Below are 22,889 nucleotides of genomic sequence, written 5' to 3'. Positions count from 1 at the left end.
GAGGCGGTGGCACAAGTGAACAGATGTTACTCTCATAAGAATGCCTGGGGAGATGGTTCCGTGGGTTAAAGTACTTGCTGTGCAAACCTGAGCTCAGTCCCCAGCGCCCTGTTTAAAACACACACATGCGCGTGCACACACACACACACACTCGATCGCGAACACATGAACACACATAGTAATACGCACATACATACATACGCACAACACAACACACACAAACAAGCAGGCACATGGCTCACATGCATTAAACCCCAGCACAGATCCTGGGGGCTTGCTGGCCAGCCAGGCGAGTCAATCTGTGAGCTCTAGGTTCAGTGGGCAGCTCTGTCTCAAAAACCAAGGAGAGCCAATGAGAAAGCTCAGTGGGTAGACACGCTTGCTGCCAGACTTGACCTGGTTTGATCCTCAGTACCACCTGGTGGAAGGAAGAGGGAACCGATCCTTACGTGTCGTCTCCCTCCACATATCACTCCGCCCACATCCCGCGCACAGGCACGCAAAGTAAAAATAATAAAGTGTAATAGGAAGAGGCAGCGGGCTAGGAGCGGGCTCAGGGATCCTGAGCACTGGCTGCTCCTCCAGAGGGTCTTGGCTCAATTCCCAGCAGCCACCCGGTGGCTCACACTGTCCAGCTCCAGGGGATGACATCCTTTTCTTGTGTCCTTGGACACTGCATTCACACATAGTGCACAGACATACGTGCAGGCAAAACACCCACACACACTAAGTAGATAAATAATTGTTTAAGTTAAAGACTGATATTTGCAAAAGGAAGAAAGGGTGGAAAGTAATAGAGACAAATGATGTGGACCTCTGGCCTGCACATGCACATACACACATGTACACATGAGCATTGCACACACAGACACAAAAAGCGCCTGCTGTGTGAAAAACAAGCTGTCTTCTCATCCACCACAGAGCCCTACACAGTCTTCATGCGCCCGGCAGCCAAGGGCACTGCTACTCCCCAATCAGCTGTGCCTGTCTCTGAGAGCTGGGACTGCATGCTGTAGGCTAAGGACTAGATATGTGCTTTAGGAGTATATTCTAGGGGCTGGAGAGATGGATCCATGGTTAGGAGCACTTGCTGCTCTTCAAAAGATTCAATTCAATTCTCAGCACATACATCAGATGGTTCCCAATAGCCTATATTGTGGATTATAACTCCAGTCTGGAAGATCTGATGCCCTGGCATCTGAAGGTAATGCTCATCTGCATACACACACACACACACACACACACACACACGCGCGCGCAAATAAAGATAGAATAGATCTTTTAAAAAGTATGTGTTACTTGGGTGGTGGTAGCACATGCCTTTAATTCCAGCACTTTCTCTGGGAGTTGAAGGCCAACCTGGTCTACAAAGCAAGTTCCAGGACAGGCTCCAAAGCTACACAGAGAAACCCTGTCTCCAAAAACCAAACCAAAAGAGAGAGAGAAAAAAAGAAAACACATGTTAATAGCTATCCTTTGAAAAAAAGATTTATTTTGTGTGTTGCAGGTGTTTTTTAGTGCCGGGTCCTGCTATGGTTCTCAGAACAGAGCAGCAAAGGCCTCTCAACTACTGAGCCATCTCAGCTACTCCTAACAATTATGTTTATTTAATTTCTTTTATGTGGGCATGAAACAGAACATGTGTGGAGGCCACAGAGCAGTCTGTGGGGGTCATTTCTCTCCTTCCACTCTGTGGGTCCTGGGGATGAATCTCAGGCCCTCAGGCTTGGCAGCAGGCACCTTTACCCACCGAGCCATCTGGACAGCCCAGCCATCTAGAGTGGGATTGTTTTATGGCATGAATATTTTCCTGGATGTGTGCGTGTGTGTGCGCGCGCGTGCACGTAGTGTGCACACCTGGTACCTGCAGAGGTCACAGGAAGGCATTGGATCCCCTGGAACTGGAGTTATGAATGGTTGTGAGCCACCATGCGGGTGCTGGGAACTGCGTCTGGATCCTCTGAAAGAACATTCAGTGTTCTAAGCCACTGAGCCACCTCCAGCCCTCAATAGCTTGGACTTAAATAAGAGATTTGCTTCTATTATCTTATTTAATATGCACGAGTCGAACATAGCCGGTATCTCTGTTTGAGGGCAGTGGGATTGAAGCAGAGTGTGGGATAGGGAGGATGTTATCAAATAAAGACACAAACAAGACAACAGAGGCTGTCACGTGCCACAGAGGAAATGGACTGGGCCATTGAGATCAGTAACCAACACGGGACACTTTTGTCTATGACAATCCAGGAAGGCCTCCTGGAGGAAGTGACTTCACAGACACCTGAGTGACAGGAATGTGAGACTTGCCTGTCTTCTGGACCTGATGAGCAGCTTCCTGGGGGTAGGGCTTGGTTGGAGTCATCTTGGGCCTGGCAGAGGACAGGGGTGAGTCACCTCCAAACATGAGGCTGGTCTGCAAGACCCTCAGGTGACACAGAGGACTGACGTTTCCTGAGCGTGCTATGGGATGGGATGGGGGAAGACACAACAGAAGGAAGCTAGCTGTAGGTCAGACACCATGTGCTGACCTGGACTTTAACCCTGTGTGGGCTTTGCTGAGAACAGGGGCCTTTCCGTGTTCATTATTATCCGTCCTTCCCACACTGGACCCAGAAGACTAAAGAGTCTCAATTAATTGGTGTTTGAAGGAGGGAAATGTGCTGATTAAGTGTATACCTTTCTCTGTTTCCTTTTTCTGATGAACTCTTATTCGTCCTTCAAGACCCAAACTAAATTCCCCTCTGCCAAGACGTCTGTTCCCTTTTATTAGGTCTAGGCTAAGTTAGGATGCTCAAACACATTTCGGTTTCATGGGACCTCTGTAATGAAGTCCATGGGCCTTTCAGAATAAGAACATTTACCCATAGACCACATCAGGGTGAGGACAATAATCTCTTTGACAAAGCCCTCAGAGCCCCTTAACGGGAGGCACAGTGAACAGTGGAGGCCGGCTCTGTTGTGGTTGGGAGCCGGTGTGCGATACTGCGTGGGGCCCCTGGGAAGGCAGACCCAAAGTTAGGCTGGTTCCTGCCAGGACAGGAAGAACTGGTGTTGGGTGGATCCAAAAATGACCTAGTGGGAGGGGGAGAGGAAGTGGTTAAAAGACACTTCCGAAACTTAGTGGGGAATGGAGAACCCTGTTTCCTATCAGACCTATGCATGGCGGGGAGGGATGCAGGGCACAAAGGGGAAATTGTTGTGGATATCATGGCACAGGTGTGGGTTCATGCAGGTCGGTCGAAAAGGAGACTCTGAGGCACTTTTTAGAATGAATTTAGAGCCAGGCGGTGGTGGCACACACCTTTAATCCCAGCACTTAGGAGGTAGAGGCAGGCGGATCTCTGTGAGTTCGAGGCCAGCCTGGTCTACAGAGTGAGTGTCAGGACCCCTTGCGAAGGGAAAGATACACAGAGAAGCCCTGTCTTGAAAAGAAAAAAAAAAAAACAAGCAAAAGAGAATAAACTTTGCCTTCTGAGGCTGCAGGGGTCTTCAGCCCCAATGGACTGAAGCGCTTTCCTTATGCCCAGGGCATTTCTATTTTTCTCAATATTTACAATTTAACCAGTTGATTACCATATGCTTAGAACGACTTGAATGAGTCTTCCAAAAGGACAATGCCAAGTGCAAAGACCCCATTCATTAGGTACTACAGTTTCCCAGGATCCTTGAACCAAAGGCACAGGCCTTTGCATCCTTGGGGACCTCTCAGGCAAGGGTACAAAAGTTATCTGCTCAACAAAGGATTGATTAGGGCTAAGTGCTAATTCTTCTGGAGCTGGGCCAAGTATAGCCCAGCGAGGATTAAGGCTAGTTGCTATCACTCTGGTGCCAAGCCAGTAGAATTCTGTCACAGAAAATAATGAAGAGGGGCCCTTTATTCCAGAGCCCAGCTAAAGTTTCTCACTAGCTAAGAGTCAGGAGTCCCAGTGCAATTAATCATATTGAGTTGTTTGTTTTGGTTTTGTTGGTAAGAGTTATGTTTATGATTTTAAAATCATGTATATTTGTGCACGCTTGTAGATGGGAACATGGATGTGAGTGCAGGTGGCCAAGGAGGCGCTCATGTACTGGGAACCAAACTCAGCGTACTCTGAAAGAGCAGCACATACTCTTAACCACTGCGCCATCTCCTCAGGCCATATTGTAAAGTTCTGAGTTTTATGTGTATTGGTATTCTGTTTACATGTATGTCTGGGCACCACATGCGTGCCTGGAGACTGGAAGAGAGCGTCAGAGCCTCTGCAACTGGAATTACAGCTGGTCCTGAGCTGCCAAGTGGATGCTAGAGGTTGAATCCAGGTCCTCTGGAGAGCAGCCCTCTCTCCAGACCCTTCTTTTCTTTCTTTCTTAATATTTTTCACATGTATTTCTTTTGGGTGTGTTCCTGAATGTGTTTGCCACAGTGTAGTACTTGCGTGATGGTCAGAGGACAATTTGCAAGTGTTTCCTCTCTCCTTCCACCCGTGCGGACTGCGGAACTGGCTGGTCCAATATTTCTTTCTGCATGTACACCTGGACACCAGAAGAGGGCCCAATCTCACTACAGATGGTTGTGAGCCACCATGTAGGTACTGGGAATTGAACTCAGGACCTCTGGAAGAGCAGCCAGTGCTCTTAACCTCTGAACCATCTATCTAGCTCCAACATTTCTCTTATGTAGAAATATTTTCACATAAGAATTCTAAACTCAGCCAGGCAGTGGTGGCGCACGCCTTTAATCCTAGCACTCGGGAGGCAGAGGCAGGAGGATCTCTGTGAGTTCAAGGCCATCATGGTCTACAGAGTGAGTGCCAGGACAGCCAGGGCTACACAGAGAAATCCTGTATTGAAATACAACACCAAAGAAAGAAAGAAAGGAAGGAAGGAAGGAAGGAAGGAAGGAAGGAAGGAAGGAAGGAAGGAAAAAAAGAAAGAAAGAAAGTTTTAAACTCACAGTAGTCTGGGCCAAAGGACAGAGTGTGTCCATCCTGGGGCCTCCTTCCTCTCCTGATGACTTTCCCCACAGATGAGCCCCCTGGATCTGGAGTTGCACCGTCTGCGCTATAGTTCCACCAAGTGCTCCCAGAAGCCACCCTGTGATCCCATCTAGATATAATGGCACAATTACATGAATATAATCAGATATCATATAATGGTAACACACACACAAACACACATCTGCGTGCATTCACACAAATAGATATGTAAATATTATAAAAAAGGACATGCCATGGTTTTAGGTGTGTACTACTTTCTTCCCAAGTGCCTCTCTTTTAACACCTGTGCTTAAAATCTATGATAAAAATCTATTGCAATAAACTCCAACTTGGGCCAGTAAGTTGGTTCAGTGGGTGAAGACACCACCAAGCCTGACATCCTGAATTAAATCCCCAGGATCCACACGTGGAATGAAAGAACCGACCCCTGAAGTGTCCTCATGTCTACGCACATGCCCACACACACATACATGATTTTTTTAATCAACAAGATCTGTTGAGATGGCTCACTGGGCTTACCACTGAACCAGATGACCTGAGTTCAAAGTCTGGGACCACATGGTGGAAAGAGAAAGCCAAACACCTCCATACATGTAACACGCAGTGTGCATGCATGCCTGCACACACAAAATATATGTAATTTTAAAAAACAAGTCCCCGCTGAGTGTTGGTGGCACACACCTTTATTCCCAGCACTTGGGAGGCAGAGGCAGGTGGATCTCTGTGAGTTCAAGGCTAGCCTGGTCTACAGAGCGAGTTCCAGGACAGCTTCCAAAACAATAGAGAAACCCTGTCTTGAAAAACCAAACAAAACCAACCAACCAAACAAACAAAAAACCCCTTCCAACCCTACTGCACACTGGCTTGTCAACTGAGGCCCCTGAGAGATGCAGGGACTCTGAGGATGCTGTGGGTGGCAGCGTGGAGCCTCCTCTTTGCTGCTGACAGAGGTGAAGGCCGCCCTTGTGTGCACCCACTGGCCCTGATCCCAGACAGAAGCACACACACAGGAGGTCAGATCAGGTAGTGTTTAATCAGTGCTTGCCAGACTGTGTCCACGTCTCCAGGACAGTTACCATAAAAATCCACACTCACACATTCCATCATGGTCTCTATGCAACATATGTAAGAGGTAGACAAATTGTTGTCCCCATTTTCTCAGACAAGGAAACCAAGGCACAGAGAGAGTACCCGGCTCGCCCCTGACACACAGTGGAGGAAGCCAGGTTGAACGACTCTGATAACTCAAAAACCGGGGGATTGCCAGCTTCCTTGAGGTACTAGAACTTTCTTGGCACCATTTCCTTGTGAGCAGAGGACAGGGATGGGCAGGGAATGAGGGGAGAGGATGCATGCTCAAAGGTTTGAGTGGGCATGGCAGGAGACGAGGCTGTGGGGAAGGAGGGCGTGAGAGGCTGGTCATGAGGAGCGAATGACTCTCCGGATCCAGGTACTGTATTTGCAGATCTCAGTGTAGACGGCCGGGTGCAGGGCAGCACCACAGGGGTAGATGCCCCAGGAGAGGATGCCGTGCAGAGTGTTGTCGCACACCAGCGGGCCACCAGAGTCACTCTGAGGATGGGAGGAAGGAGACACTGGGAAGTGAGAGCTGCCACTGTCTGGAGGGCTCTGGCTGGGTTAGAAGACGCTGGCATGGGCTGGAATGACGTTACAAGCTGGACTAGTAAGGGCATACCGAGCTGGAAGGGGGCAGTGGAAATGTGATGGGTTTGTGGTTGGAACCGAGGCTCATCAGAGGTGAGGGGACTGAGAAGGATCAAGGGTAGGAGTCGGTAGGGTGAGATGCATTGAGGGAGGAAGTGGGTTGAGATAGGAAAAGAGTGGGAGGACGGAGGACTGGGTTGGGAAGTGAGGAGGCAGAGCCAGCAGAACCAGCTCCCTCACCGTCTCTCTGCCTGCCTATCCAGGAGACAGACATGCTTCCTGACCTGTCCTCACCTGGCAAGAGTCCTGGTTTCTGTCCAGCCCAGCACAAATCATGTTGTTGGTGATTACGCCAGGGTAGAAGATCTCACACTGCTTCTGGCTAAGGAGAGTCACCCTGGAGCAGCTCAGGCTCCTGTTGTATTTCACTGAGAGGAACAGGTCAGTCACACAGTCAGTGCTCTCCCCCAGACCCAAGTCTCCCTCCTGCACACCCAGGGAGCCTAACCCCACCCCTCCACTCTTAGACACGGGCGTTCAGACCCCAGGAGTCCACCCTCCTCCTTAAAGTCCAGCCCTCCAGCCCAGTTCTTGCCTCTGCGGGCAGCTGAGGTCCCCCAGCCTGCGACCTGGCATTCCTGCCCTGGCTGGGCGCACTGGAAGGGCAGTTGGATGGGATACACGCTGGGTGTTGGCACAATAGGACTGCTCAGCTTCAGCATCATGAGGTCATGTTCATCTGAGCGGTGTGGCAGGATGGGGCCTGAGCAAGGCTGGTACTTGGGGTGGAAAATGGGGGAATTCGTGGACCGAAGCTGCTCCTTCTGGAAAAGCAGCAGGTGGTCATCGCCAACTCGAGCCCTCAGAGGCCTGTGGGAAGAAGACTCTGATTAGAGGTATAGGTTTCATGGAGACAAAGCCTGGTCCTTGGGTCAGAGGGTCAGGAAGTGAAGTTGGGCTCCTGAAATCAAAGAATGAGGTCTGGAAGAGAGGCTGGTACTGGTCCCTTGGGACTGAGGCAGAAGGCTAGGGTCTGAACCCCTGGGTCTGAGGAAAGGGGCTGGAGCCTGGACTTCTGGGTCTGAGCGAGCAGGACTGGGGACTGAGTCCCTGGGTCTGAGGGAACAGAGTAGGAGTTTGGAGGTTGAAGGCTGATGTCTCAACTCTTTGGGTATGCCCAACTCTCCTTTCTCCATGTCACCCTGTCCTTTCTCCCTGCATGACAGGCACATGAGGGGACCACAATTTTGGTTTTTGTTTTTGTCTTAAATACTGACTTAACAGGCCCTGATTTCTGCGACAGGTGCGATGAACCCTGGGCATCCTTTGGCGGTGCAGCTCGAATCCCGCCTCACCGTAACCTCACCGGAGCAGGGAGAGTGCCTGAGTCCCATCCTCCCCACCCCTCCGTGGCGGTCCCTCGGTGGCTGCCTCTGGGGCATCCCTTACTTCTTTCTCCAGCAGTGTGCGGCCGTGAGCACCCAGCTCCGGTCCACGAGGACACCCGCGCATTGGAACTGGAGATTATGGAAGAGGGACACCTGCCAGGGCTGCGAGTCACGTGTGCACGGGACGCTAGACGCCTCAAGGTCCAAGCTCGTGACGTTTCCCGGGAGCAGCAGCGCCTGTGCGCCTGGGTGGAGAAGCGAAGGCAGCGGATTAGGGCTCACCTGGCCTGGGCTGGGAACCCGGCCAGTGCGGAACTTCACTCGATTGGCCTGTAGGGGGCGCGGCTGTATCATGAACCGTGGGAGAATTAGGGAACCCTGTGAACCAGTTGCAGAGGCGTGATAGGGCAAGAGGGGTTAGAATGGAACCGGACTAAGACACCCCAGGGCTGAGGATGGAGTGGGGAGGATCTGGGGGAGACGGTTGTAGGAAAGGCAGGGCTCTAACCTACGGGCCAGAGACCAGATGCAGGCCTAGGACTGTGTTAGGGAAGGGCGTGGGGCGGGGCGCAGAGAGGGACTGGTACAGAGCTCAGTTGGGTAGTAAGAACGGAACACATGGGGGAGGTAAAGGGAAGAGACAAAGCAATGGAGCAGTGAGGGGCGGAGACAGAGCACAGCCCAGCAGTAAGGAGCTGGAGACAGGAGCACAGTAGGGGCGGCCAGGAGAGGAGACAGGAACACAGTAGGGCAGTAAGGGACCGGGCCAGAACGCTGTGAAGCACTAGGCAGGAGAGAAGGGAAGGTCGAGTCCGAAGATGGGAAGGGGCAGAGGAAGGGCTCCAATGCTGCACAGCAGACTAGGCATACTGTGGGATCTCGTTTAGGAATAGGCAGGGACTCAGTGAGTGTTCAAGGGGCGAGGAGAAGGCATGCGGAGCGGGAGAGGCTGAGGTGCTGGTGCAGTGAAGGGGCTGCGGTTCTTTTCCAGTGGGGCACGGCACCTGGGGACAGAGCCCACCCGAGGGTGGATCTTGCTTGGGATGGTTATGTAGGTGCTGGGTCCCCAGGAGGGCGAGCTGAGCATGGTTGCTGCGGCCACACGCCCTCCTCCTCCGGTCCTGGCCCTTCCCTCCCGTTGCCCCCGGCCCAGGGCTCACCCCAGAGTTGCGCCATCAGTAGCGGTAGCAGCAGCTTCACTAGGGTCAAGGCACCAGAGGCGGTGGAGAAGTAGAGGAGCTGGGCCCTCATGGTTGACACCTGGCTTGCTGAGACCGGAGCGGAGGGCTAAAACAGATATTCTGTCAAGACCCCTGCCTGGCGCGCCTGGGCCATCTCAGCAGGGACCTCTCCGGGGCCCTCAGGACTTTCCTCCAGAGGGGAGCATTTGTGCACTCAGCCTTTCTGGGACACCAGCCACGCTGAGCTCCAGGTCCACGCTCCTTCGTGGGGTGGGGGTCCTGCTCAGAGCCCTTGGGAGCTTCTTCCTAACCTCAGAGCTGAGGGACTTCCCCATGTGACAGGGAAATCAGGGCTACAAAAGAGTTGCTGCCCGTTGCCCGAGGGTCCCCACCCATCCTCTCGCCATCCACCCCAACCAGGGTGGGGTGCATCCCCTTCACCTGGGAGTCGCTAGTGGGAAGGAGGGAGGAGACTCCGAAGTGTCTCTTGCTGTGCAATGTGGACCGCAAACGGTCCTCTGACCAGGGACCCCTGGCAGACCTTCCCTTTTTAACCCCCAAGATCCCGGAAGCTTCCCCCACCCTCCCCTCAGGGACTCACTCCCTCTCTTTCCCTCTCCCTAATTATAACGTGGGTGGGGCTGGCACTCAACCAGGGCCCCAGATTCCTGCTGCGGGAGGGGCCCTGGAATACAGGCTGCTGCAGATGGCAGGAACACCTTCTGGAGCTGGCTTTCTTGGAGGTTCCCCCATGCCCTGTTATGAGAAGTATTCCCAGGTGCGGTGGGAGGGTGCGGAGGGGGTCAAGTCTTCTGGGATGATGGGATGACGTGTGACATCAAAGGGGGATGAAGAGGGAGAGAGGTAGGTGTTGGCAGGTGTGGGAATGCGGAAGGGAAGGAGGGTGGGCAGGGTTCAGGTGGTGGGAGGAAGAGGCAAACTCCCAGAGGTGTAAACCAAGAAACAGAAGCTCCTTGTGTCTCAGCATGTGCTGGGGGAGGGGCGTCTGTAGCCTTGCACTAAACCTGTGTGTGAACATCTCGCACCCTCCCTGCGTGTCTCCAGGTGACACACAGCTGGTGAATCATAGGAGGCCCAGGCTGCAAGGGACAGGCCACATCACCTCGGCTAACACCCTCATTTTGGGTGAGGAATGGGAGGCTCAGAGAGGGCTGTGACTCATAAGAGGTCACACAGCAAGCAAGTCCACCTAACAACCGAAGGTTCTATCTGGTTCCAGCTCTGAGTTCTTCCTTGTGCCAGGATCTCTCTCCAAGAGCGGAACAGAACGTCTGTGTTATCTGGGGCATCTTTTGACAGGCTCAGCTCTGTCCAGATCTTTTGCTACAGTGGTTATGTTACAGCAGCCACCAGCCACATCCAGCTGCAGAGCATTCGAACTTGTCAAAGGCGGTAGGAATTTCCTTCCTGCTTTGTCTTTGTTTTGGCTAGCAGATGCTGGCCTCTGTGAACTGAATCTGGGCAGTTTGAAAACGACAGCAGCCTTCTTTACTGCCTCTTACTCTATGCATGCAGATGCACACACCTTTTTCATACTTTCAGACGTGTGATTTTCTGTAGGAAGAACTGAGTGCCTGGAAGGAGCGAACTGAGTTCTTTCTGCTGGGCCTGCTTGGTGGGTAAGGGTACTTGTGGCTAAGCCTGACAACCTAGGTTTGATCCTTGGGCCCTACATGGTGGAAGGGGATGACTGACTCCTGCAATTTGCACACCTCCACATGTGTACCGTGGCATGAGCACCCTTGCCCCGGCAATGAATGAGTAAATGTAAAAAAGAAATTAAAGTTACATAAAAAGAAAATGAACTGAGCTGTAACGTGACATTGTTTTGATAGCTAAGACTGTCACTGGGTTTTCAAGTCCTCCAATCTTTCACTCCTCAGCTATATGGCTGTGAGAAAATGCCTTCATGTGTCTGTGCCCACTTTCCTGTCTGGAAAGTGGGTAGAAGAATAGGACCAGTCTCTCAGGGGGTTGTGAGCATTCGGTTGGTTAGTAACATTTAAAAGTTCTGGGGCGGGGCAGGAGAGATGGCTCAGCGGTTCAGGGGACTTGCTGCTCTTGCTGAAGACTCCGGTTTGGTTCCCGGCACCCATAGGGTGTCCAGGGGACCTGATGCCCCCTTCTGGACTCCTGGGGTACCAAGCAGGCATGTGATACACATACATACATGCAGACAAAGACTCAACCCACGTAAATCATTTAAAAGCTCTCTGTATCAGGATTCATATGCGGCTGACACTGAATAGAGCCTTTTTGTCATTTAACAAATATTTATTGAAACCCTGAATACACCAGGGACCGTCTTCAGGGCTGGGGACAAAACAACAAAAACCAAACAAACAAAGCCAGTGGTGTCCAGAGTCACAACTTAGGTCAAGCTAGGATTTGTTCTAAGCCCCAAGTTGATCCAGGTCAAAGCATCCCCTATCCATGGTGGGTGAGAGAGAGTGCATGCAAGGGTCCTAGCAGAGGGTTCTTAAGGAAGCATGGACAGAAGCCAAAGCGTCAAGAAGAGGTTGGAGGGGTTGGGTAGTGACAAGCAGGTCCCCTCTAGTTGTTTTTCATAATCTCGTGGATCCAGTCAGTATATTTGCAGACTTTTGTATAGACACCAGGCTTTCTGGTGACTGCACATGGGTCCTGACCCCAGGAGATGATGCCTTGAAGAGATCCATTACAGACTAGAGGGCCTCCAGAGTCACCCTGGCATGAGAGGAGACACAATCGGTTAAGTCCAGTTAGAGGCTTGTGGTGGGGGTGAGGCCAGTGGGGGAGGGGAGCGGGCAAAGGAAGAATTTGACAACAGTCCTGGTGAGAGGTTGGGAAATGAAGCCGGGGTTCTGGGTGAGCCTATCTACGGGGTTAGGGCCCAGAGAACTTGATGGGTGACTGGAGTAGGAATTGAGGGTACGCATGGGAAGACAGGGATTGTGTTGGCGTCGGAAGTGGCCGTCAGGGTTGGAGATGGTTGGAGATGGCAGTGCAGGTGTGACTGAGGTTGGGCACGGGTATCTGCTGGAGACCCAGCCCCCGCCTGCTGACCTGGCAGGAGTCTTTGCCCTCTTTCCGAACACTGGCACACAGCATGGTTTCTGTGATGTTGCCCGGGTAGGCGCTCTCACACTCCCTGTGTTCAATGATGGAGACATTGGCACATCGCAAGGAGTGAGGCAGGCGCACTGTGGGAACAGCAGCAGGGGTAAGCAGTGAGCACTGGCAGCCCAACCCACCACAGCAGTGATACCTGGGACAACCCTCGCCCATCTCTACGCCTGTAACCATAGCAACAGCAATGCTGTGAGTAAACTCTTCATACTGATTGATCCCGGTGCATTATCTCCGACCCCATTGTGATAGGTGGATGTGATTATTCTTGTTATAGAAAAAAACCCAGTGGCCAAGGAGGTAAAGTCATCTGCCTTAGATCCCACGGCTAGAAAGTTACAGATTTGGGAATCACACCCAGAGTGAGTCTCCCAGAATTCCCCATCTCCCTTTCAGCTCATTCCGCTCTTGACAGCCTAAAGTGACCATGCCTCTTGAGTGACTCTGATCTCTGCCTCTGGCCTCCATTCCCCACATCCCATCTCCCACCCTGATCACGTTTCCCTCGGGAGCCCCTACACTGGGGGCTGGACGTGGTGCCCCATCCGGAAATGAGGCAGCTGGTGCCCGCAGCGACGCAGTGGGAGGACAGGGTGAGTGGTCGCACAGCTCGGGTAATGATGGCGGGAGACGACATCTTCACCAACATGATGTCGTTCCGGTGGTCTTTGTTGGGGAGGCTGTTGTTAAAGCCAGGGTGGGGGAAGGACTCAGTGGCCACCCGCTTCTGCTCGTAACCATCTGTCTTCTCCAGATTGTGCTCTCCAAGAAGAATCACGTAATGGCTGAGGCGGGAGAGATATGGTCAGAGGCAGAAAGGTAGGGGGACAGGGCAGGGGTGGGGAGGGAGAGATGATGAATGGTACCTTGTAAACGCCCAGTCCCTTCCCACTTCCAGCGTCACTCACCCCCTCATCCCCATCCTGACCAGAGTAGCGTCACCCACACCAAGGTCACCTCATCCCTCTATCATCAACCCAGCTAGATCTTCCTTGTACAAAGTAACACCACCCCACCTTCAGTCCCAACAGATCCCCATCATACATACACACTAACAGTACCTTTGTCTCTCCACTCTTGGTCATGCTCTCATCACCCGTGCTAATGCTACATCCCCAATCCCTCCACCTGCTGCTGCCACCCCCCAACTTCTCTCTAGTCCTAGCCCCTCTCTCCATCCATCTCTCCATCTCCAGCCCCCTCCCAGCCCCGCCCCAGCCCCCGCACCCACGGCTTGCGGCAGTGGGCTGCTGTCAGGAGCCATTTGGGGGCGATGAGGGTTGCCCCACAGAGAAGCCGAGTCTTCTGAAAGAGGGCCACCTGCCATGGCTGGGAATGAGGGGTGCACTCGTAACCCTTGATGATCCTTGTCTCTCCCCCTACAAGCCCTGAAGGAGGCAAAAGATGAGGTATAAGCATAAGAGGGAGCAGGCTTGCAGAGGGACCCCAGAAATGAGGGTGGGGAGGAGCAAGTGTTCTCATTCTTAGCTGGCATGCACTGGCATGAGTCTGTACTCCCAGGTCATTAGGGGCTGTCCTCAGCTTTTGAAGTGACCCAGCTCAGACCCACTTGACCATGCCTGGTATACCTGGGTTGTAGGGGAGGGACTTAGAAATAAGAGAGGGAGGCCCCACACTTCCCGCTAAGCCCCACGGTACCTGTCACCAGAGCAAGTGCGATGAATCGTAGAATCACCATGGCCTGGAGTAGAGCAGGGCGGACTCCAGGTTCCCCTGGGGACAAGGAGGAAGGCCTAATCACTTTAAGAGGAGATTGGAGGCCGCCTGTGGCTTCCCCTCTCTCTTCCCCTATAGCTGCTCTCTGCTTCTCTGACCACCTGCCTCCTTTCCCAAGGGAGCCTCTTGGTTCTAGCACAAACCCCAAGCCTAGAAGGGAAAGCTCGTGTTTCTGGAGTGACCTTGAACAGAGGCTTGGATCCTGGCTGGCAGCTTCCTGGGTGTTGGAGAGAAAAACAAAGCTGCTGGGAGGGGCTTTGTTGGGCAAGGCTCTCGGGCTCACTGGTGTAAGTGGCCGGTGGAGGGGGCATCTTTCTTCTCCCTCACCTGAGACCCTGGCTTGCCCCTCAACTCCTCGCGATGGCAGGACAAGGTGAAAGGGTCACCTACTGGGGAAGGACCTCATTTTTGTTGTCCCAACATCAGTGATAGGAGCTGGTGAGGTCTTTCTGCCACCGGTGAAGTCCCTCCCTCCACCTTGCTGCACCCCCGTGAAGGACAGCTGGACAGGGTTGGGTGGAGCCGGCTAAGGGACAGCCAGTGCCTAAGCTGCCCTGGCTGGCGGGGGTGGGAGAGAGGGCAGGACTTAGCCATCTCAACTGGGGACAGAGGTCATGGGGTTTGGGGGCAGGAGTTTGAAGGTGAGAGATACAGAGTGTGGTCTCAAGTCCCCTCTCACCCTCCAAGGAAAGATGGGAGGGGAAATGCATGCTGGGACAGAGGAGGCCTAGCTTCTGGGATGACAGTCTCCTGGAATGGGTGGGGGTTGGTGGGAACCTTCCCTTCTCTCCTGGACTCACTCATGGCCTCTGGGGCTAGGTCTGAAGGGCCCTGCCGTGGCAGTAGCAGCAGGCAGGCAGGCAGGCAGGGGGTTAGCCCCAGGCAGGCCTGGAATGACTGGGCTCCTTGCCCTGCCTTATCACCCTGGTGGAGGGGTGTGCGAGCCCTTCCAAGGCAACCTTGGGGTCCCAGACAGGGTATCGCCGCTCAAGCCCCCCTCTCCCCTGTGGCCACATCTCCTTTTCTTCTCACAGGTCTCGGTGTCCCAGTTCGTCTCACCTTCCCCTCGCCCATCCTATAGAATTTGTGTGTGATTTTGGTCTCTCCACCACTAGGTTTCCGCCCCTGCATGTCTTTGGATCTTTGTCTCCTCCTGAATCAGCTCTGTCCCCGTGCCATCCCTCTGGGCCTCCCTCTGCCGTCTCTGTCACCTCTGTAAGGCCTCCATCTCTCCCTCCTTCTGTGGGTCTCTCCTCCCTCACTGCCTGGACCCAGTGGGGCCTTTGGCTGCCTCTGGGCCCTCCCTTCTCCTTTCCAAAGAGAGAAGGGGGGAATCTGGGGCGTCACAGAGGTGGGGCTGCCTGCTAGGTGCAGGGGCAGGACAGGACGGTGGGGGAGGCAGGTCAGGGCCTGTGACAGCCATGGCTCAAGAAAGGAGAAAGAAACCTCGGCAGGTGTGCCAGGGGCCCCGGGGCTCTGTGTGGGCCTCCATTCTCTGCTGACCCTTCCCTCCTCTCCCGAGCCTCCACTGCCCAGGCTTCCAGCACTTACTGGGTACTGTAGATAATTTCCAGTCACTCTTCAGCCTCCCGGGCCTCCTCATCGGATAGCCTCAGGTTCAAAGCCTTGCTTCTCTCAGTTTATGTTTTCATTCAGATCTTTCTTCCCCGGGCCTTCCTCTCCTCTCTTCCCTAACCAGATGTGGGACAAGGCGGAGTAGGCCCAGGCTCTGCCGGCAGCCAACCGTGGCCTCAAACCCTACGGGCTCTGCCTCTTCCTACCCAGGTGACGTGAGGCGGGAGACTCCACCCCAGGGAAGTTCAGTTCCCTGATCCGTGACATGGGGGTGCTGGCCCTGCCTTGGGGTGGAGTGGGGGATGAAATGCCCGGAAGATGCTGGGAAAGCCATCCTTGTGTCTTTGGTCAGCACACCGGGTCCCCTCTTAGGCATTTTTGAGTGAAACCTTCTTTTCTGTCTTCTGAAGAGAATGTGGAGACAGGACCTCTGGGTGCACATAGTCTTGTGTTACTTCAGCTGGGTTGTTTTGTCCCCAGAGTCACCCTGGAACAGCTCTGACAGAGTAAAGTACACCGGCACCCCATCCCAGACGGAACATCCGAAGGCTGTGGGGCAGGCAGGAGTAACACACAACCCCCACTCCAGCTGTTTATATACGGCACATAGGAAGCCAGAAGCAGGGCCAGAGAAACGCTTCAGTGGCTGAGAGCACTGGCTGCTCCTCCTGGAGGGTCTGGGCTCGGTTTCCAGCACTCACATGCGCGTCACATCTGTGTGCACCTTCAGTCCCAGGGGAACCCAGTGTCCTCTTCTGGCTTCAGTGGGCACCAGGCACACATGTGCATAGACACGCATGCAGGAAAACACCCACACCCGTAAGATAAAGATAATGATTTTAAAATTAAGTCCAAAATCTTTGATTTTGAAACAGATTCTCACTATGCCACTCTGGCTGGCCTAGAGCTCAGTCTGTAGAGCAGTCTGGCCTCAAACTCAGATCAGCCTGCCAAGTGCAGGTACTCAACCTCAGCACCCGGCCTGTTTGCTTTTGAGACAGGGTCTCATGAAGTCCAGAACGACCTCAGGAACTCCTAACCCTCCCACCTTTCTCCTGAGTCCAAGGTCACAGACCTATGCAACCAAGCCCAGCAAAACCCCCCACCCTTTCCGGTTTCCTCCAGGCTTCAACTGTACATTAAATAGTCAGGTGCAGCCCCTTCCCTTGATTGTATAATGTTTATTCCAGGGCTTCCCAGCCCTCTCTCCACCGTCGAAGTTTGAGAAGGTTCTCTACACCAACAAGGGTGGGAGCTTGGAGTGGTGAGGGAGGAGACGTTGTGCTCCGAGGGTCAGAGAGGCCCCTAAGCAGAACCACATGGAGGCAGGGGAAGCCAATTAGTTGTTCCTGATGACTGCTCTGATCCAGGGCACATATTTGCAGATCTTCGTATAGACCCCTGGAATGCCCTTTTGTCCGCAAGGCCCAACAGATCCCCAAGAAACCAGACCTTGAAGAACCCCTCCACACACTAGGGGGCCTCCAGAGTCACCCTAGAAGACAGAAGCGAAACATCTACTTAAACTAGTGGCCCCAAGCCAGGTCCAGGGAGAAGGGAGCGGCCAGCTCTCTGGAAGAGTATCCCAACAGCTAGCCCATAGGAAGGAAGATGCCACTTGACTGGTTCTGGCCAGTGAGTGAAGAGAATGCCATCTTGTCTGCCCACCTGCGGAGAGGAGACTGCTCTGAGGGGATTGCTGGGTCTCCTCTAAGCTGCCCAAGAGACTAAGGACACAGAATCACAGGTTGACACAGTCAGCTGATTGCCCAGCTGGTTGATGGTGTGGGGAAGCTATGGAGTACCCCGAAGAGGCCCTGACACATCCCGTCCTGCCTAGTTCTACACCTTCCACGTCTTGCCTGTTTCCCCTCCCCCTTCTCAGCCTCCTGTCCTCTCCTGGTCCTCCCTCCACGCTGGGCTCCTCCCTTCCCCCTCTTCCTCCCTTAGGCTGAGCCTCCCTCCTCTCTAGACCCATCTCTCCCATCCAATTCTTTCAGCTCCGCCTCCCGGGTTTGGGTCTTTTCCTCACTGCTGTAGTGTGAGGTCAGCCAGCCTCCTCTTTCCCTCACAGATACCAACAGGCATTCTACAAGGATACTGCCTTCCAGCCCCTAGCTAACGGACTTCCAGGTGCCAGGATCCCTCACCTGGGAAGGGAGTTTATGTCCAAGTTAGTATTGGTGGCCCTACACGCTTTTGTCTTTCCCTTCCCTGCCTCCGGTTTGGGAACCAGAGAGCCTGGATGCAGGGGCTTGCTGTTAACCTTCCCCACTCTCAGAAAAGTATAGAAAGAAACCCTCTTCTTTTGCCATGTGGACTCTGACTCCTCTTCAGAATCCCATCATGCTCTCTGTCTCTGGTGCTGGGGTCCGAACATTCCTCAGAGTGCCGCCATGTTGTTGCCTCTGTCTGTCATGGCATTAATAAACTCTGCACCCAGTCTACCTCAGTGCCCCATCTTGCTTTCTCCGTTGCCTGCTTTCTGTCCCCGGCGGTCATCATCTCCCTGAGTTGATTCACCTGGCAGGCATCCTTCCCGGCTTCACCACCAGCACACACCATATTCTCGGTTACTCTCCCAGGGAACACGGCTTGGCATGTGTTATTGGAGACGATGGAGAGGTTGAGGCATTGGAGCCGGTCTGGAAATGGGTCTGGGGATGGAAGATGGGTGGTGTAGGTGACTCAGATGATGAGTGGTGTCGACCCTCTGAGATTCCTGCTTTGAGGCTACATTCTTCCCAAGGACATTTGACCCAAATCTACACCCCTCCATGCAAACTCACTGCCATCCTAAACACTCTTAGTTTCATGACTCACTTCCATAGTGACTCTTGTCCCCAGGTCATAGACCTGGTCTCTTGAACTTTGACCTCAGCCTCACTTCATGTCTTCCTTCTCCTGAACTCATGCCCTTGGTTTCACGTTAACCTCAGACCCCAATTCCACATCTTCCAGACTTTCACTTACTTCATCTCAACTCAAAAAAAAAAAAAAGTCTTCTGATTTCGGGTCATTGACCACAGATTCCATGCCACAGAAACCCTGGCCCAAACCCTGTGACTTCCAAATGTGACAGGAGAAAGATTCTGACCGGACTGATTCAGTGCCCTCAGCTTCTCTCCCAATAGAGTAGAGTAGTGGAGACAGAACCTAGGACCTAGGGACCCCACCACCGAGCCACATGTGCAGACACTTTTGCTTTTTGCTTTGAGACAGGCTCTTACTCTGTAGTGGAAGACGGCCTTGACTCTTTACCCTCTTACTGCGGTCTACACAGCACCTGGATTAGAGCCCAGCAGATACCAGCTCTGTAATGACCTCTAACACCTGAGCCCATGGATCAGATGTCCTGATGACCCCTGGCATTATTCTGACCTCTGATCACAACTCTAACCCTCTGATCCATATTCAATCCCTTAACCTCTGTGGCTCTAATGTTGACCCCAATGTTTAACCCCATACTCATGCTCCCACTGAAGAGAACAACTTGACCTCCTACCCTCCAGCCCTCATTCGCAACCTCAGGACCCTCTTACCCCAAGGCTTGTTGGTGATACCCCATCCTGAAATATGACACTTGGTCCCCGTAGGAGCACAGGAAGCGGGCAGGGCCAGGGGCCGGACAGCGTGGGTCAGGTAGACCGGACTGCTCAGCCGCAGGAGTCGGAGATCGTGCTCGTGGTTCTGACGGGCACCCCGGTAGCCGGGGTGTGTCATGGAGAAGGTGGTGAACCTCAACTGTTCTGTCCAGTCCAGCTTGGTGAGGCTATGCTCCCCAAGGCGCACTGCGTACCTGAGGGTGCAGCTGGTCAATTGGTGGCAGACGGCTGCCCTTACCTCTGTCTGCATCTCTCTCTCCTGCTCTTCGGTAGCAGGGGTCACGGGGCAGGGATGTCTTCTGCTGTACCAGCTGCCCTTTCGTCCCCACAGCCCCCACCAGCAATGTCACCAGGGCTGCTGATTGGGCAAAGGAGCACACCTCTGTCCTGCGTGGAGCCTCTTGATACCAGGCTCCCCGTTCATAACAAAGTCCAGACCTAGAGAGTGGGGGGTCTGAGGAGGGGGCTCATGGGTGTCCTGGTTAGTGTTTCTGTTTGCTGGAAGGCACACACCACCAACAGGCAAAATGAAGATATGCCGGAGACACTAGTGTCTGTCAGATCATTGAACAATGGACCCAAAGGAGTGGGAATCCCATGCTGGGAGAAGGAAAAGGATGCCAGCCAGAGGGTAACTTGCCTCCCGGGGGAGTGCACGTGATTCTCAGAGCTTGTCAGACCACCTGACCGTGGAGCCTGAAGCCCAGGCGAGACGGGGCGGCACCATGTCTCAGACGGCTTAGATACCATGTTAGCTTCTGTTTACCCTTCAGTCTCCCTTCAGGGGCCTGACAGGGGCTAGAGGGGCCACGGCTGTCTGTCCTCTCCCCATGGGGCCACCGTGAGTAAATCTCCTTTCTATTATTAATTTGTCTGTTTTAATTGGCTTCTCAAGGTAGGGTGACTGAACCTGGCTTCTTGGGGTACAGGCTGTGACTCAAGTTCAGTGGCACCGAGTCTAGCTGGGGTCAGGGAGTGCCTGGGGCTGGTGGTAAACGCTGTATAGGAAAGGAAACGGCACACGAGGAAACGGGAGCGGAGCAGAGGCACCATCCCAGGTCCTCCCCACACTGCACCCTCATCCCACCCGGCAGCACCCAGCCCACTTCAGGAAGTCCTGCACCTCTGATGCGAGGTTGGCTGCCTCCTAGCCCTTGACACCAGACACCATGGGGGAGACCCTCCTCTGCTCACCCTGAGGAGGCCCCCGGGCCTTACTTGCCACTGCAGTGAGCAGCTGTGAGGATCCACCTGCGGTCCACAAGGACACCACCACAGCGCAGGTATTTGCCACGGAACAGCCCCACCTGCCAAGGCTGTGAGTTCTTCACACACTCAGCACCATCAAAGATCTTCTCCCTGTCAGCCTGACTGAGACCTGAGGTCCGGTGTAGGCCAGAGAAATGGGGTTGGACATGAAGACTGTGGATGGGAGGAGGTGGGTGCAGGAACGTCAGGAAAAGAGACAACAGCTGAGTGTGTGATGGGCGGCACATGCTTGTCGTCCCAGTGCCCTGGAGGCTGAGGGGGTGTGTCACAAGTTTCAGAAAAGCAAAACAAAACAAACAAGAAGAAGGAGCCGGATGGTGCCACAGACCCAACAACACAGGGATCAGCTAAGCAGGGTCCACCTCTCCCATTTTCCTCAGCACCAGGTGGTTTTTTTTGGGAGAAGGGAAGGACACAATCGCAGGGCTGTCACCACCACTTCTCACCATGTCATGGCTCAGAAAACTCACCCACAACACACAGGAGCAAGAGGATGCTGGGCCTCATGATGGGCTATCTCCAGGGTCTGCCAGGAAAGGCGGGGTATCCGAGCTCACCCTTCTCAGCTCACCTCTGCTCTCTCCTCTCTGCCCCATCCCCCAGGCTCACTGCCTCCATCTGACCCCTTCTCACCTGTCGTGAAGTGACAATGCGTGTGTCACCCGTTCCGTCTGTCTGTCTGTCTGTCTCTGCTATCTCGCTGTCCACCTCGCCTGCCTTTCCTCTGCCGGCCACCTGAAAGTCAACTGTGCAGATGTCACACATGACGCCCCACCTGATCCCTTTGTCTCAGCTCATCCGATTTCCGCCTGGTGGTGGGGTTTCAGTGGATGAGGAAGCCGGGCAGGGCACGGCTCTAATCCCGCAGAAACTCTCTTCCGCTAATGACACTTAATTGAGCTTCATAGCCCATGAAGACCCAGCCCCACTCCCCCCCACTTCAACCAGCCCAGGGGACAATGACTCAAGGTGTATGTGGAGCTGGATTCTAATCCCCACTCCAGGGAGGACTGAGCTGAGAGGGTGGGGCCCTAGGACATCTTGAGCAGGGAAGGGCAGAGGAAAGAGGCTGGGGGACAGAGAAGTGGCCTGAGGGTTCAGTGGGAACTGAGATTTGGGGTGAGGGGTGGGGATGGGGTGTGGGGTGGGGCGGGGTGGGGTGGGGTGGTGTAGAAGAGCCCAGGCCAGGGAAGACTGGCCAGCCTGGAGGTCAGGGGTGTGTATGTGGGCTCCTGACCTGGGCCTTTCAGAATTGAATTCTAACTGGATTCCCCTCTAAAGATGCTGTTTTCCTTCTTTAAATTATTTTATGCGTATGGGTGTTTTGCCTGCATGTATGTCTTTGTCATTTGTGAGTGTACCTTGGCAGAGGCAGAGACCAGAGGTCGGTGCCAGCTGTTTTCCTCTGTCTCGAACTGACTTGTTATTTTTCAATCCATGAGTTCCCATTTGTTTCAGAACTGTGTCATTGAATTAGCCTGGGTGTCCAACCACAGATGAATGGAGAAAGAGTATCTGCACAACGGACTTTGTTCTTTCTTCCCAACACTCTTTTTCGAATTTATTTTATCTAAACTTGGCCCTTTGACACATGCCTCCCACATTATCCACTCCTACTAAACAGCCTGGCTCCCCCACACATTTTGGTGTCGTTACTTAAAGGGTGGGTTATTTATTGGAGCACTTATCAGTAAAGGAAATGGCTCCTCCTCCCCAGGAACCCTTTACTGCCCGCAGCTCCCATCAAGGCTGGGGCCAGCCTGTCCCCATCTGGGGTGATCTACCTGCAGGCTTAATCTTAACCAGTGCTGGCAGGTCTTGTGCAGGTAACCACAGCAGCAGGTTCAAAGCAGTGGCTTCGTGAGTATAGTGGCCTTGTCATGTCCAGAGGACACTGTCCAGCAGCAGTCACCTGGCTTCTCTGTGGCTCTGACACTCTTTGTTTGCTTTTGTTTTTCAAGACAGGGTTTCTCTGTAGCTTTAGAGCCTGTTCTGAAACTTGCTCTGTAGACCAGGCTGGCCTTGAACTCACAGAGATCTGCCTGCTTCTGCCTGCTGAGTGCTGGGAATAAAGATGTGTGCCACCAACGCCCGGCTTCTTACACTCTTATTGTCTCCTCTTTTTCAGTGTTTCCTGAGCCTTGAAGGGACGATGTAGACATTCCATTTAGAACCTAGCACAGTATAGCCAATAGTCCACCCTATTCTTTTTTACATTTTACATTTTTAAAATATTTTATTATCGTTAAAGAGTGTGTATGTGTTTCTGTCTGTCTGTCTATCTGTCTGTCTGTGTATGGGTTTGTACAGGTGACTGCAAGTACCCATGGGGACCAAAAGAGGGTTGGAGTTACAGATAGTTGT

The 22,889-nt window shown here is 53.3% G+C and overlaps 3 protein-coding genes and 1 long non-coding RNA gene across 8 annotated transcripts; 1 reads left to right on the top strand and 3 right to left on the bottom strand.

Annotated features, from left to right (window-relative positions):
• Positions 1–5,990: 5,990 nt before the first annotated feature.
• Klk10 (kallikrein related peptidase 10) lies at positions 5,991–9,310 on the bottom strand. The gene is made up of 5 exons (XM_005084796.4): positions 9,190–9,310; positions 8,091–8,274; positions 7,237–7,511; positions 6,936–7,069; positions 5,991–6,548 (listed from the first exon to the last, which is right to left on the bottom strand). Exons 1-5 carry the CDS (start codon positions 9,278–9,280, stop codon positions 6,396–6,398), a joined length of 837 nt encoding a protein of 278 aa, XP_005084853.1. The 5' UTR covers positions 9,281–9,310; the 3' UTR covers positions 5,991–6,395.
• On the top strand, positions 6,122–11,036 carry LOC106022396. The gene is made up of 3 exons (XR_002385970.2): positions 6,122–6,253; positions 6,905–7,082; positions 7,945–11,036. It is a non-coding gene; the product is annotated as an uncharacterized LOC106022396 (long non-coding RNA).
• Positions 11,037–11,484: 448 nt separating this feature from the next.
• Klk11 (kallikrein related peptidase 11) lies at positions 11,485–16,699 on the bottom strand. 4 transcript variants are annotated; one of them, XM_021235720.2, is made up of 6 exons: positions 15,628–16,699; positions 13,999–14,093; positions 13,571–13,727; positions 12,859–13,124; positions 12,277–12,413; positions 11,485–11,937 (listed from the first exon to the last, which is right to left on the bottom strand). In XM_021235720.2, the coding sequence occupies exons 2-6, from the start codon at positions 14,036–14,038 to the stop codon at positions 11,785–11,787; spliced, it is 753 nt and encodes a 250-aa protein (XP_021091379.1). In that variant the 5' UTR covers positions 14,039–14,093; positions 15,628–16,699; the 3' UTR covers positions 11,485–11,784. The 4 variants fall into 4 exon arrangements, with proteins under 4 accessions (XP_021091379.1, XP_021091378.1, XP_040592017.1 ...); XM_021235719.2 differs by having other exon boundaries at positions 13,999–14,073; XM_040736083.1 differs by lacking the exon at positions 15,628–16,699 and adding an exon at positions 14,467–14,673 and having other exon boundaries at positions 13,999–14,073.
• Positions 16,700–16,817: 118 nt separating this feature from the next.
• Klk12 (kallikrein related peptidase 12) lies at positions 16,818–21,293 on the bottom strand. 2 transcript variants are annotated; one of them, XM_040736086.1, is made up of 6 exons: positions 21,159–21,293; positions 20,996–21,051; positions 20,475–20,634; positions 19,194–19,450; positions 18,175–18,308; positions 16,818–17,146 (listed from the first exon to the last, which is right to left on the bottom strand). In XM_040736086.1, the coding sequence occupies exons 2-6, from the start codon at positions 21,030–21,032 to the stop codon at positions 16,991–16,993; spliced, it is 744 nt and encodes a 247-aa protein (XP_040592020.1). In that variant the 5' UTR covers positions 21,033–21,051; positions 21,159–21,293; the 3' UTR covers positions 16,818–16,990. The 2 variants fall into 2 exon arrangements, with proteins under 2 accessions (XP_040592020.1, XP_040592019.1); XM_040736085.1 differs by having other exon boundaries at positions 20,475–21,051; positions 21,159–21,280.
• Between the last annotated feature and the right edge of the window lie 1,596 nt (positions 21,294–22,889).

Source organism: Mesocricetus auratus, unplaced genomic scaffold (genome assembly GCF_017639785.1).
Source record: "Mesocricetus auratus isolate SY011 unplaced genomic scaffold, BCM_Maur_2.0 Super-Scaffold_100054, whole genome shotgun sequence".
Classification (NCBI taxonomy): Eukaryota; Metazoa; Chordata; class Mammalia; order Rodentia; family Cricetidae; genus Mesocricetus; species Mesocricetus auratus.
This window is presented reverse-complemented; position numbering and strand designations above follow the sequence as displayed.